General features: G+C 37.9%; 3 protein-coding genes across 3 annotated transcripts in view; 1 reads left to right on the top strand and 2 right to left on the bottom strand.

Annotated features, from left to right (window-relative positions):
* The window catches only part of LOC100368744 (coiled-coil domain-containing protein 57-like), a 78,024-nt gene extending 70,084 nt beyond the window's left edge, over positions 1 to 7,940 (bottom strand). The window contains exons 1-4 of the mRNA XM_085501995.1: positions 7,121 to 7,940; positions 2,476 to 2,686; positions 1,557 to 1,714; positions 528 to 602 (exon numbers count right to left, since the gene is read on the bottom strand). Coding sequence (XP_085358121.1) covers positions 528 to 602; positions 1,557 to 1,714; positions 2,476 to 2,686; positions 7,121 to 7,515 — 839 coding nt within the window. The 5' untranslated portion in view covers positions 7,516 to 7,940. The remainder of the gene's footprint in view (positions 1 to 527; positions 603 to 1,556; positions 1,715 to 2,475; positions 2,687 to 7,120) is intronic.
* Positions 7,941 to 8,138: 198 nt separating this feature from the next.
* Positions 8,139 to 10,631, top strand: LOC102802360 (uncharacterized). Its single transcript, XM_085501997.1, has 3 exons — positions 8,139 to 8,702; positions 8,819 to 8,951; positions 9,086 to 10,631. The coding sequence occupies exons 1-3, from the start codon at positions 8,427 to 8,429 to the stop codon at positions 9,712 to 9,714; spliced, it is 1,038 nt and encodes a 345-aa protein (XP_085358123.1). The 5' UTR covers positions 8,139 to 8,426; the 3' UTR covers positions 9,715 to 10,631.
* Positions 10,527 to 13,084, bottom strand: LOC146739203 (uncharacterized). The gene is made up of 2 exons (XM_085501998.1): positions 12,863 to 13,084; positions 10,527 to 12,212 (listed from the first exon to the last, which is right to left on the bottom strand). Exons 1-2 carry the CDS (start codon positions 13,021 to 13,023, stop codon positions 11,525 to 11,527), a joined length of 849 nt encoding a protein of 282 aa, XP_085358124.1. The 5' UTR covers positions 13,024 to 13,084; the 3' UTR covers positions 10,527 to 11,524.
* Positions 13,085 to 16,133: the final 3,049 nt, after the last annotated feature.

Below are 16,133 nucleotides of genomic sequence, written 5' to 3'. Positions count from 1 at the left end.
CATGAGGTGAATAATTTCTGCGTAACAGACGTCTTACATAGTCATTTTTAAATGAATCTTACTAAACAATAATATGGGAGTCTCGCCACACTTGCACAAACTTGTCCTGTCTTTGTCCTTCGACAATGTCGGCACATTTGTAGCACTGTCACCCCCATGGATAGAATGGTATTGTCCTATTGTTAAACGCTAACCAATATTAGTAAACAACATGGCGGACTCAACTCGCCGGAATGCCCGGGCGTCGATCATAAAAAGTGTTGATAGCTGCTCGAATTTGCCACTCTCTGTGTCAGATTTTGAGCTTAAACGAATATTATACAGTACAAGGATTGCTGCCGCTGCCCCGTGCATTAGGTATTCCCCCCGTTCGCTCCCATCTGATTCGTTGAAACCAAAGTAGTTGGTGAAATAGTTAACAAGTTTACTAACTTGCTGCCCAAATACATGTGTAATAGTAGACCTTTACTATTGCTGCATGGACTTTGGCTGCCACTGCTTTACAATAAAATATCAAAATATCTCACCTTCTTTGAAACTCATCCTCTATTCGTTTAACTGCCAGCTCCATCTGATGTTTCTCTGTCTCTAATTCCTGGATTCTAAAAAAATAAACACATGAAACATGTAGGAATGATGTAGGTAGTCTCAGTCCCTTTGGCATAGCCAAGGATAATTTTTAAAGTATATCGCTTTGTGCCAGCTCTGGTCATGTGGCCTCATTGTTCATGTCCTATTTTTATTTCCACCAGTATTTACAGGTATATAAAGATTGTAAACTGTTGCAAATTTCACATACCGATACATTGTAAACCCTCATTGTTTTGCAAATTTCACATACCGATACATTGTAAACCCTCATTGTTTTGCAAATTTCACATACCGATACATTGTAAACCCTCATTGTTTTGCAAATTTCACATACTGATAACAATGTAAACCCTCATTGTTTTGCAAATTTCACATACCGATACAATGTAAACCCTCATTGTTTTGCAAATTTCACATACCAATGCATTGTAAACCCTCATTGTTTTGCAAATTTCACATACCGATACATTGTAAACCCTCATTGTTTTGCAAATTTCACATACTGATACATTGTAAACCCTCATTGTTTTGCAAATTTCACATACCGATACAATGTAAACCCTCATTGTTTTGCAAATTCCACATACCGATACATTGTAAACCCTCATTGTTTTGCAAATTTCACATACCGATACATTGTAAACCTTCATTGTTTTGCAAACTTCACATACCGATACAATGTAAACCCTCATTGTTTTGCAAATTTCACATACCGATACATTGTAAACCCTCATTGTTTTGTAAATTTCACATACCGATACATTGTAAACCCTCATTGTTTTGTAAATTTCACATACTGATACATTGTAAACCCTCATTGTTTTGCAAATTTCACATACCAATACATTGTAAACCCTCATTTGTTTTGCAAACTTCACATACCGATACATTGTAAACCCTCATTGTTTTGTAGTTTCGTTGACATTACAATATTACAAATTGTTTCCCAATGCAATAGACATTACCGTGCATCTTTCATAGCCTGTACATCATTCAGCTCCCATTCTTTCTCTTTTAATCTCTTCTCCTTTTCCTTGAGTGACCCATCCACCTGCTGTAGATCATTGGCTGCCTTGTCACTTGCTGATTTCAGCACCTCTAACTCTTTGGCAAGCAGCTTGGCCTGAAAAAATACAATAACTTCTTATGTATACATGCAGAGAACTGACAGTGTTATGAGAGCTCTGTAAGTGATTGGAAAATCTGTACTATTGAGTAAATAAATATATATCTGTCGCCATGGTAATGTAGATGAGTGATCTGCTGACATGCATTGAACTCTGATTGGTGGAAAGTAGTATATCTGATCTGGTGCAGGTTTTATTTGTTATCAGATGTAATCAAATTAACTTTCAGTTTGGCAAATGAAAGTTATGTGTAATCATAAGGCACAAAAATGACATGGTTAAAAGAAATAAGAAGTTAGTTTGAATAATATATTTTATTTAGCAACAATTTAATCTTTAAATTATGTATAAACTGTATTAGATGAGATCACCGCCTATCCTTGTACAAAATTGTCCTTGCACCTGTACTTTTAACAGGAATACAGTGCTTAGCAAAAAACAATTTGAAAATTAAATGCAAGACATACATACATTCCTACAAATATGGAAATGAACTGATTAGTTTTATCCTGGTGGGCTAGATTTTCTGGTACTCTTGTTTTATAATATGGTGAAAGTCTTGCTCATTTCCATTTACCCAATCAAATCATTCCAAGTATCTAATATTTTTGTGACACTATTAAAAATACACTCAATTTGACGAGAGATTTTGATATACACCGTCATCATCTACACGACTTATCACCATACATAGATACTCAATTTGTATACCTTTATCTCAAATCCTCAATTACATTAATGTAACATGACATAATACCTTCATTTCATAGGTTAATGACTTTGAACTCAAATCATCAAATTGTAAACGATATTCATGTTCACGTTTTCTCATCGCATCATCAAATCCAACATTCAATTCATGTCTCTGGGTTTCTAGTTCTTCTTCCACTTCCTGAAGTTCTCGTCTCAGATTACGCTTGAAAGATTCCAATTCATCTCTTTCTTTTTTGATCTCTGCTTCCTTAGCACTGAAAATAATAATGTGTCAATGTGCTATATTCAAATTATTGGTAAAATGCAAAGGCCTATACTTGAAATAGTCATCATCATCATACTCTATTTTGAATACCGTTGTATGATGCAAATACACCTAGGCATACTGTGGTGCTCTGCCAATACCAGTGGCATACTGCATTACTCTGCCAATATCCCTGGACATACTGTGGTATGCAGTCAAAACACCTTGGCATACTGTGGTGCTCTGCCAATACCCCTGGGCACGCTGTGATATGCAGTCAATACCCCTGGGCGTACTGTGATATGCAGTCAATACCCCTGGGCACGCTGTGATATGCAGTTAATACCCCTGGGCGTACTGTGATATGCAGTCAATACCCCTGGGCATACTGTGATATGCAGTCAATACCCCTGGGCATACTGTGATATGCAGTCAATACCCCTGGGCATACTCTGATATGCAGTCAATACCCCTGGGCGTACTGTGATATACAGTCAATACCCCTGGATATACTGTGATATGCAGTCAATACCCCTTGACATACTGTGATATGCAGTTAATTCCCCTGGGTGTACTGTGATATGCAGTCAATACCCCTGGGCATACTGTGGTGCTCTGCCAATACCCCTGGGCGTACTGTGATATGCAGTCAATACCCCTGGACATACTGTGATATGCAGTCAATACCCCTGGGCACGCTGTGATATGCAGTCAATACCCCTGGGCACACTGTGATATGCAGTCAATACCCCTGGGCGTACTGTGATATGCAGTCAATACCCCTGGACATACTGTGATATGCAGTCAATACCCCTGGGCGTACTGTGATATGCAGTCAATACCCCTGGGCATACTGTGATATGCAGTCAATACCCCTGGGCATACTGTGATATGCAGTCAATACCCCTGGACATACTGTGATATGCAGTCAATACCCCTGGGCATACTGTGATATGCAGTCAATACCCCTGGGCATACTGTGATATGCAGTCAATACCCCTGGACATACTGTGATATGCAGTCAATACCCCTGGACATACTGTGATATGCAGTCAATACCCCTGGGCATACTGTGGTGCTCTGCCAATACCCCTGGGCGTACTGTGATATGCAGTCAATACCCCTGGGCGTACTGTGATATGCAGTCAATACCCCTGGACATACTGTGATATGCAGTCAATACCCCTGGGCACGCTGTGATATGCAGTCAATACCCCTGGGCACACTGTGATATGCAGTCAATACCCCTGGGCGTACTGTGATATGCAGTCAATACCCCTGGGCATACTGTGATATGCAGTCAATACCTCTGGGCGTACTGTGATATGCAGTCAATACCCCTGGGCGTACTGTGATATGCAGTCAATACCCCTGGGCATACTGTGATATGCAGTCAATACCCCTGGACATACTGTGATATGCAGTCAATACCCCTGGGCATACTGTGATATGCAGTCAATACCCCTGGACATACTATGATATGCAGTCAATACCCCTGGGCGTACTGTGATATGCAGTCAATACCCCTGGGCGTACTGTGATATGCAGTCAATACCCCTGGACATACTGTGATATGCAGTCAATACCCCTGGGCATACTGTGATATGCAGTCAATACCCCTGGGCATACTGTGATATGCAGTCAATACCCCTGGGCGTACTGTGATATGCAGTCAATACCCCTGGGCGTACTGTGATATGCAGTCAATACCCCTGGGCATACTGTGATATGCAGTCAATACCCCTGGGCATACTGTGATATGCAGTCAATACCCCTGGGCATACTGTGATATGCAGTCAATACCCCTGGGCATACTGTGATATGCAGTCAATACCCCTGGGCACACTGTGATATGCAGTCAATACCCCTGGGCAAACTGCGGTATACAGTCAAAACACCTGGGCACACTGTGATATGCAGTCAATACCCCTGGGCACACTGTGATATGCAGTCAATACCCCTTGGCATACTGCGGTATACAGTCAAAACACCTGGGCATACTGCAGTATGCAGCCATACCGCTGGGCATACTGTGGTGCTCTATCAATACCCCTTGGGCATACTACGGAGCTTTGCCATAACCTCGGGGCATACTGCGGGGCTCTGTCAATACTAGTGGCATACTGCATTACTCTGCCAATACCCCTGGGCATACTGTGGTATGCAGCCATACTGCTGAGTATACTGTGGTATGCAGCCATATCGCTGGGCATTTTGAGGTATGCAGCCATACTGCTGAGTATACTGTGGTATGCAGCCATACTGCTGAGTATACTGTGGTATGCAGCCATACTGCTGAGTATACTGTGGTATGCAGCCATACTGCTGAGTATACTGTGGTATGCAGCCATACTGCTGAGTATACTGTGGTATGCAGCCATACCGCTGGGCATACTGTGGTATGCAGCCATACTGCTGGACATACTGTGGTACTCTGGCAATACCCCTGGGCATACTGCGGTATGCAGCCATACTGCTGAGTATACTGTGGTATGCAGCCATACTGCTGAGTATACTGTGGTATGCAGCCATACCGCTGGGCATACTGTGGTATGCAGCCATACTGCTGGACATACTGTGGTACTCTGCCAATACCCCTGGGCATACTGCGGTATGCAGCCATACTGCTGAGTATACTGCGGTATGCAGCCATACTGCTGAGTATACTGTGGTATGCAGCCATACTGCTGAGTATACTGTGGTATGCAGCCATACTGCTGAGTATACTGTGGTATGCAACCATACTGCTGAGTATACTGTGGTATGCAGCCATACTGCTGAGTATACTGTGGTATGCAGCCATACTGCTGAGTATACTGTGGTATGCAGCCATACTGCTGAGTATACTGTGGTATGCAGCCATACTGCTGAGTATACTGTGGTATGCAGCCATACTGCTGAGCATACTGTGGTATGCAGCCATACTGCTGAGTATACTGTGGTATGCAGCCATACTGCTGAGTATACTGTGGTATGCAACCATACTGCTGAGTATACTGTGTTATGCAGCCATACCACTGGGCATACTGTGGTATGCAGCCATACTGCTGAGTATACTGTGGTATGCAGCCATACTGCTGAGCATGCTGTGGTATGCAGCCATACTGCTGAGTATACTGTGGTATGCAGCCATACTGCTGAGTATACTGTGGTATGCAACCATACTGCTGAGTATACTGTGGTATGCAACCATACTGCTGAGTATACTGTGTTATGCAGCCATACCACTGGGCATACTGTGGTATGCAGCCATACTGCTGGACATACTGTGGTACTCTGCCAATACCCCTGGGCATACTGCGGTATGCAGCCATACTGCTGAGTATACTGTGGTATGCAGCCATGCTGCTGAGTATACTGTGGTATGCAGCCATACTGCTGGACATACTGTGGTATGCAGCCATACTGCTGGACATACTGTGGTATGCAGCCATACTGCTGAGCATACTGTGGTATGCAGTCATACTGCTGAGTATACTGTGGTATGCAGCCATACTGCTGAGTATACTGTGGTATGCAGCCATACTGCTGAGCATACTGTGGTATGCAGCCATACTGCTGAGCATACTGTGGTATGCAGTCATACTGCTGAGTATACTGTGGTATGCAGCCATACTGCTGAGTATACTGTGGTATGCAGCCATACTGCTGAGTATACTGTGGTATGCAGCCATACTGCTGAGTATACTGTGGTATGCAGCCATACTGCTGAGCATACTGTGGTATGCAGCCATACTGCTGAGTATACTGTGGTATGCAGCCATACCACTGGACATATTGTGGTATGCAGCCATACTGCTGAGTATACTGTGGTATGCAGCCATACCGCTGGGCATACTGTGGTATGCAGCCATACTGCTGGACATACTGTGGTACTCTGGCAATACCCCTGGGCATACTGTAAGAGTACCACGAAATGTTTGATTTCATAAACAGAAATTAGTAACATTATTGCTACACTAAAAAAACCCAAACGCATGTGTTACACACTTTAATAATAGGCATTGACATGATCACAACATGACAGTCTAAGAAAACAGCTCTTTCCTATATTTTCTTACATTTGAATATCTAAAAATGTAGGTTTTGTTTGCGATTATATTTGCGTGTCATCTTTAATTCACATGTGATCTCCATAACAAATCACATAAATACCCTCATCTAATAATTTCTTGATAATACTAATACATGTGAATTGTAAACATAATTTTTTCGAATAACATTTAGATTTTTCAGTATACTTCTATATTAGGCACATTCAATTCATTTTTAACATAGCAAGATTACAATGGAAGCGTCATATCACCCTGCATCCACACTTTTACGGTTTTATATAATCTTTATATTTGTTCATATCACATATGATACTTCTATTTAACATTACATTCGCCATGACATAATTTCTGATCATGATATTGATGAAACAAATATAATAACAACTTACTTTCTAAACATATCGACATCTTTTTGTTTTTCTCGTAATCTCTGTTGGTAATGCGTTTGTAGATCGTCTCTAGATTTTTTTTCCCTTCCCAATTCTATTTTCATCTCATCTAATCTGATCATCAGCTCGCTAATCTCGGCATTTTTTGCGGTCACAGTTGCCTTTAGTTCTCCAAAAACGGTATCGTAGCGGTCAAGTTCGCAGTCCCTTTCTTGAAGCAGTTTAAAATTGTACTTGAAATCTTCTTTCAGTTTTTTAAATTTCGATTTCTCTTCGTTCAGTTGTTTTTCTTTTTCTTTGTAGGCGTTCTCCATCGACTGCGCTCGTAGTTCTTGCAACTCACGCCATTCGCGCTCTTTCTGAGCAGCAAGTTCCCGAAGCGATTTGTCAGACATTTCGTAGAACAACGACGACGACGTAACTTTAACCGATTCTGCAAAGTAGCTCAAATCAGTACGTGTTATGACACATAATATCGATCAAAACAAAACCCGGAAGTTGAATTTCATACGTACCCGAAATACCCGTATTTGCGATTCGAAGTTCATATACACATTTTAAAGGTAGTACAATGTTTCTATTGTCACCATATGAAATAGTTTTAAAGAAACGCTTCACTTGAATCCATTTCAACATGAAATTCTGGTCATAAATAGTGTTTTTTTTCGAATCCTCCGCGAACCTCGATTTGAGATAACCTTTGACCTTGCTGTCTCTTTCTTACCGATGGTGGCACTCATTCTCCTTCCCAGAGTTCCTTGCGGCTAGAAAACCGAGGCTGAGTTCGATTGTAACGCGGGTCTCTACGCGCTTCGCGAGGGTTGCACTCGAACGACCGGGGTTGCGACGCGAATGACGTCAAATGATGTAATTTGACCTTTAAACTCTACTCGGGCTTTTCCAGCTGATGTACCAAGGTTGCTCGAGTTGTAACTCTACAAAATGTCCGCTAAACAAAAGTGAGTATGGCGAAGTTTTTGATTATGTTTTGTATTTATCAAGAGTTTGAAGTATTATACTTAATATGAATGTGTTGGAAATATGTTTGATTATGAATATTTGTCAACTGTTGTAAATTTGTGCACCAACAATAGCATTGATCAGGGTATCTGTGTAAGGGCTAAAAATAGAAATTTGGCTGCGCATGCGCCGGCGCCATATTGAATTGCGGACAATGTAGTGCAGTGTTGGATCGTCGTCGCCGTTACTTTCCACTTCACTTCGCTTCCGCAAGCGACCAGGGCCGGATCGTCCAGAAATCATCGTCTTACATTACTAAGAAAGGACTGTTATTGGACATTATATAATGGTTACAACAAAACATTGCTGCCATGGAAATTGTAAGAGTGACTCTCGATACAGTGACCGGGACTACATGAAAAATGTTATTTTTCTTCGATTTCCGAAGCCACACCGGAACCTAGACAAATGCAAGACGTGGGTTCATGCTTGTGGACGACAAGATTTCTCAGTGGAAAGTATTAAGAAAGATACATACATATGCAGCAAACATTTTGTTTCAGAAAATGGGCCTTCCGATGAGCACCCTGATCCTATACCGGCGACATACAATGGGGAGCAGGTACGACGATTTAAAGTAATAGTTGCACTGAGTTGTAAATAGTACTGTAGCTGTTAGTCACTGTACTTTAATCATATCCGGTTTATTTAATTTCTTTTGTTCGTTTTAAATTTTAGATACAGCGTTTTTCTAGAAAAAGAAAACCTCCAAAACCAAGAGATGGTGTTCCAAAATCTGCAAAGCAGCAACGAATGGATGTTTCAAGTGCAGCAAGTGGTCTACTGCTTCTTGCTACAGACACTATGACAGGTGAGGTTCACTCATGTCTTAATGTAAACCTTGACATAATATAATATTTTCCAAGACGTCCAATTAGACAAATTAATCAAAATAAACTGTTTCTTCTTCCATCTAAATTGTAATTTATATTATTTTTTTTATAGAACCACATACTACTGAAGCGATTTGTAATGGGACCCCAGTCAGTGATTTAGCTGTATCAACCACCCAACCTGCCAATGGTCAGTGCACTCCAGATTCGAGTAAGGACAATAAAATAGAGACAGTTGATAAAGGTGTTCAAACAGACTTCAAGAGCCAGGAGATTGACTTGCTCATCCGTTTGCGAGTTGAAAACACAGTCCTCAAAAATGAGTTAACACTACTGAAAAATTCTGATCACATTTCCCCAACTTCGGTGGAAAAACGTTATTTCAGTGTAAATGATGTTGAGGGTAATGAAGCTAAATGCAAATTTTATACTGGTTTAACATGGCTTCAGTTTATGAGCCTGTGGAACTTTTTGGGCCCAGCACGAGACAAACTGCTGTTTTGGAAACGAGATTATAATAATGAAGAAGCATCTACAAATTTGCGTCGTGGGCCTGAACGTAAACTTGATTCAATGAATGAACTTTTTTTGACACTTGTTAGACTTAGGGTAGGATTATTACATCAGGATATTGCATATAGATTTGGTATCTCAAAGGGTCATGTTACAACTGTAGTTACAACGTGGATACAACTTTTGTATAAGCAGTTTTCTAGATTAAGAAGTGATATGTTTCCTTGAAGGGATATTGTAAAACGCAACTTACCAGCATGTTTTAAGAAATTTAGAGATATTCGTGTAATAATTGATTGTTCTGAATTTTTTGTTTATCAGTCTACCCATTTTAAGCAGCAGGGCAATATGTATTCTAGTTATAAGAACCATGTTACTTATAAGGTACTCATAGGTATTGCTCCATCAGGGGCAATCACTTATGTGTCTGATGCTTTTGAAGGGTCAATTTCAGATAAGGAAATTGTTCAGAAGTCAGGTTTTCTTGATTTGCTCAGCGAAGGTGATTTGATCCTTGCAGACAGGGGTTTCACAATCAGGGACTTACTATTTGAAAAAAAAGCAGACCTAAATATTCCACCATTCTTAGGGAATAGAGATAAATTGTCAGCAGCTGAAGAGATTCAAACTAAACAGATTGCTAGAGTAAGAATACATGTAGAGCGTGCTATTGAACGCATTAAAAAGTTTAGATTACTAAAAAAAAAATTCCACTATCTCTAGAGCCAGTGTTTTCACAAATGGTGTTTGTGGCTGGTTGTCTTGTTAACTTTCAGGAGCCCATTGTTCGCTGAAAGAATCAAACAAAGTGTATTATTAATTAATACAGTTGATTTGTCATAGTACAAGTATGCAATGTATATTTATCATTCCACAATAATATTTAGTCACATTATAATCCACTCCTAAAGTAACTTTCATGTGTCACACTGTACTTGATTCAGTCATTCTGGTGCTCACAATTAATTTAGTCTGTCTCGGTCACAAGAAAAAATAATGAATTTTACCGGTACCTGGCTGAACAAACAGAACACTATTAGTTGAACACAAAAAATATCAAGCTTTATTACTTATGTAATTAAAATAATACATTATTTACAAATGTAATTGAAATGTGTAAATAAAAAAATGATACTTGTAAGTGATACTTTCCCAGGTCATATCTCTGTGTACTTAATCAATGGACAACATTGACAGTCTTCGTGGTATTTTCATTTCAAAAAATTCTGGGACAAGCTTGTTTCTATGAAAATTTATAAGCCGTTTGCTGATATTTGCAAACAAAATGGCATCAAACTGTAGTTGTTCACATGTCATCCCATTGGGTGTCCACACAACAAAATAACATGTTTTGGTCTCCAGGATTCCCATTTGCATTTGGCACTGATAATAATAAGAATGATTTCTTTTTAACTTTAATTCTGAATCTAGGCAAAAGTTTTTTACTTGTTTAAAACTCAAGTCTTTTTCGAAAGTATCTGGTTTACTGGCTTTCAGTGAATATGGGCACTTTATTTCCAATACACCAACTATGTTGTTATCCATGTCCATCACAATGCCATCAGGGGATGCACCAAGTCCTGGATGCTTGCTATTTGTCCACATTCCTGATTCCTTTACTTTCAAATCCTGGTGTCTATCCTCAAACTGCTTCCTGGCTTTGTGTTCATTTGAGTGACCCCAATGCATTGCTGCTGTAGAAACTGGCTTTTCCCACAATTTACCACCAACAATGCTTTCAGCACCACTCTCAGATTTACAAATAAATATTTGCTTACATTGAGATGCAGTGACTCTCACACGTCGCTCATTGTGCCAATATCTATCACCTTGCCCTGCTGTCAGTTCGTTGATGCCATTCACTGTGATGTTTTGAAGCAGTAAATCACGTTGTGCTGTAAGGTGTTTCATGTGATCATCTGTTATTGTGTAATCATCATAGTGGATTGGAATGATAGTTTCCCACATTGATGGTAAGGCATTGTGGGAATTTTGTAAGCTGATAATGAACTCATTTTTAGCTCTTGTATCGAGCTCATCATTGCGGAGTGAGGGGGGGTCTTGGGTCAAAGTTCATGACATCTGATGTTTTTTTCCTGTTGCTGTAATTCACATCAGTAATTTTCATAGGATTTTTTTTATTCTTCGATCCTCTACCCCATTCTGCCGGTCTGCTGGTACAAGACGACTTTTCATATTTTGCGATATAAAGCAGTAATGCAGTTACATGGCTACACCTTCCTAAGGTGGACGACTTGCACTCACAAGTAGCTTCTTTTACAAAACCAGAGTTGGGAGATACAGCAATTGTAACTAAATAGCTTACACTTCTCATGCTGGCCTGCACTTTTGCCTTTACATAAAATGTCGCATTTGTTTGTACTGCATATACTTGTAACACATGGCCACTTCTGTAAAACTGTTCCCCTCTTCTAAGGGGTTTAGCTGTATGGCAATCAAGTTCATCTTCAGAGTCATTATTTATGTTATTACCCTGGCTGGCTGGATGACTTTCAACTATATAATAAAATATATGACCATCTGTTATTATAGGCATATTGTCTTCTAGTTCACACAGAGGCTTCCATCCATTAATTGGTAAAATAGTATTAACACTAACAGTAGCACAGGAGCGTGCCTCAGCTTCTTTCGTCTTTAACCAATACCCATCATCTATCCCAGGATCAATAAGCTGTGAAGCACCACAGTTTATGCAATTCTGACACCTGTAAATACATTTAAAAACACCACATTATTATACTATAGTTACTGTAGTTAACCCATATTTGTTTTACCTAACATTAATAAAAACATTGTGTTAACAGTTGGGTAAATAGAAATTTTCTTTGCTGAAGGGACAGACTGTTGTTTTCCAGAGTAGACAGTGTTATAAAAAATGTTTCCTAGTTGTTTTTCACACGTATTCAACAGGGTGTCAATATGATAATATACAGTACATTAGTAGTAGGAAGTAAACATGGTCGCGATCACAGAAAAATACTGTGACCGTGTTTATTTTTACTTGGCTACAATGACTTTTTAATAATAAAACAGATAAAAACAGAAATCCCGACAACAATATGCCATGAATATTGTGTGTACAAACGAACGTAGACCATCCAGAAACAGTTGTGTTATGGTGACCGTTCACAGCCGGCTGTCGCTCTTCCGGTCATGCCAGGAAACATTAAGTCTGGTCTCCGAGGGAAAACATGGCAATTTTAGGTTTTTCAAACAACTAACAGCACATTTTTTTAATTTTTATATGAATGGGGTACAATTATTCTGAAAAATACGATTTCTGGTACACACGATAGGCAAATCGAAATCCCGGTAGTAAATTTCAGCGTACGGATAAATGCAACATCGAACTCACCTTTGTATCAGAATACTCTTTTTTCCACTCGTTTTGAGTCCTCGACATTTCAGCCATCTCTTCAGTTGTTCCACAGAATGTTTTTCGACTAAAGAATATAAAAAAATTGCGCCCGGAACATCGTCCTCGGTCAAAGACATCTCGTTCGTATTCGCTGCCATTTCTATCTGTGCGTACACTTGTTTGTCCGCAACTACGATCAGTGACGTAACATGAATATTAATGAGGTATTGATGACGTATCTCAGTTCAATGCTATTGTGCAGACTATATAATTTCGCGTATTTATTGGTCAATTCATTAATATTTTATTGGCAAATTACAATTTCTATACTAATATTAGTCTTGTTCAGCAAACTGTACGTGCATGATTTGAACTTGAGTTGAAAGTACGCACAGTTTAGTTAAAACTGATCAAAGGCAGCAACTAAAATGATAGTTGTCAACGACCAACATTACATCTTGAACTCGTTTGGCAACAATTCAAGGTCGTTGATGCCAAAATTTTGATCCTTAAAAAAATTGCATGTCCTATTTTTTTTTAAATTGTTGAATAAAATATTAGAAATAATAACAAATATCATAAACGATAAAAATTATCCAAATTTTTGAATAAAACTAAAATTTGTGATAATTTTGTGTAGAATAATATTAATATTGACTGCAAACATATGCAAATAATACAATACAAACTGCTGTAGTCCATTCTAAAATCTGGGGTAATTGTAATATTTTTTATGTATTGATTAAGGGTTGAGATCGTAAAGAATGGTGAAAGAAGAACTGTTTTTGTTGATAAAGAGATTGTGTCTCTTTTAACTTCAGAAACTATTGGTAAGTATATTGTTGCACAATTTGTTTCCATGATGAAAACTGCATTCAAGGTAAACTAAATCTAACAAGCTTAAACTAATCTAATAGTCATGAATTATTAGTTCCTATCAGACACAATAATTTTGGTTGTAACTAAGACTAAACAACATTCATGTTGGTTTTTATTTGTGCTTATTTACTTATCTACATACATGCAACTATGAAAAAATTTTCACCAAGTAATTATTCAGTGCATCTTGAATGTATCAAAACAATCTTTATTGGGGCAAAACAACTTCAATATACATTCAAAGCAATTGATGTACATTTCCTAGCAATGTTGAAAATAACTTATTGCAGTGCAGCAACATTTACATAAACAATATCATTCAAAGAATGACTGAAACGATAGTAAAACATATAATTATAGAGTACATATAACATTAGCCAGTTTATCTTGATAAATGTTTAAATTATACATTTAGACTTGCACTGTCAACAAAAATAATTGAAAAGTTATTTATGTTGCTATTAGTCCACTTTTTATCAACTATTTTTTTTATCTATTATTTTGTCTTTTCATTGTAATTTTTTCAAGTTTATGATATATTGTGTGTTATTTTCAAAACTACTAGCCAACATGCAATCATTTTTACCTTTTATTTTTATTGTACAGTTCATTTTTTATCTTAATAATTTTTTTTGTTCAAAAAAATTCTATGTATTTGTGATACGTCTACTAGTTTCAGACAATCAAATTGTGTGTTATTGTACATAAGTAGTTGTGGCTATTAACTGATTTAATTCCATAACCATGTTACAGCATATAAAAACACTCATTGGCCAATTGGGAGTCGGCTGTCAAGTACATCAAAGTTACTTAAAGTTGATTAAAACCCAGACATGTATTGACACACACATAGTTATTGAACATTGTGTAAACACAAACATATCTGTAATATATTTTGTTTTGCATTCAGAATACATAGAGTAACTGTGACTGTAAGCCAACATATGTATTTGCAAATGTTTAATATGTATTTTCAGTAATAATAAAATTATGTCCTTGAGACATGTACTGACTAATTTAGGAGATATTATTGGTGTATAAAAATCCAGCTTTTTATCATTCTGTGTAACTTTTGTTCATATTTTAATTATTATTTCTATATTTACGCCCACCATACTTTTCCAATAATATTAGCAGAAAGAAGTGACTACTGCAAGAATTTTGTATCAAACCAAGGCACAGTAATTATAATTGTCTGTTGAATATCATTTGTGTGCACCTAGTATGCTAATTTTGTTGATTTTACGGTCACATCAACCAAAGTATTGAATAACACAGGCTTAGTGTGTTGAAAATGTTTACTTTAAATGACATTTGGATTTTATTTCAAAGCAGGTATACTAGTGTTTGTTTTAATAAAACATTTATTGTTTCATGTCCACATGTAATATTTCAATTATTTCACAAAAAACACACACTTATACTAGATTATGTATCAATTTAAGTTTTGGTAACAAGTAAATATGTATGATCCATGATTTGAGGTGAGTATATCTTTTTGGATTGGACAATTTATCTGTCTAGTACTATACTCTAATCCATTCTCTAGTCTAGACTAGTTTTTTCTGCTCTGCTCTGCTCCACTCCACTGTATTCTACCATTTACTCCACTCCACTCCACCTTGTTCCCCACTCCACTCTACCTTTTATTCCGCTCTGCTCCACTCTATTCTACTCTCTACTCTATTCTGCTTCATAATATGTTTGCATTCACACATTCATTTGTTCCATATACTATATGTTTGTACACCATAGTTTATTGATATGTTTTGAATGAATACAAATTGTTATCAAAACAGTTATTTGTGGTGCTAGATTATAATAATTATAGGTTATACATAACTAATACTAGAGATAACACAACCAAAAAATACAAAACATTTCATATCCCCAGTATTAGCAGAGATTGACCTCTTTGTCATATGTACACTGTATCAGCAAGAAAATACTAAAACTTACCATGAACAATAGAGAGCATTGTGTGCATATTTCTGGCGCACTATCCTTGTTGTAAATTTTTACATGGACATCAGTTTTCATCATTTTTTGTATAATTCTGCTTATATTGCAAATTCACGCAGTCCAATTACATCCAAATTTGGCTCAACCACATCAATGAAAGTTGATTATATCACATTCTAATTCAAGATGGTTGCCTGGTAGCTATTTTGTTTGACCAAAGTCTAAATTTTTTGTCTTTTTTTCACAATTCTGTTTATTCTCTCTACTTGAAATTTGGTCTGTGTCACAATCCAATCAAAGATTGTCGACCAGCACTTCATTTGGATTTTTTAATGTATAGAGCTAATTTAGTGAGACATAAAAAGTCTGAAATAACAGCAGAGGCATTTCTGTTGATGACAAGATATTATTTCAATTACCTGGTATG

This window comes from Saccoglossus kowalevskii, chromosome 8, assembly GCF_978046115.1.
Source record: "Saccoglossus kowalevskii chromosome 8, keSacKowa6.1, whole genome shotgun sequence".
Taxonomy (NCBI): Eukaryota; Metazoa; Hemichordata; class Enteropneusta; family Harrimaniidae; genus Saccoglossus; species Saccoglossus kowalevskii.
Note: the sequence above shows the minus strand (reverse complement) of the source record. Positions and strands in the feature narration are given on the sequence as shown.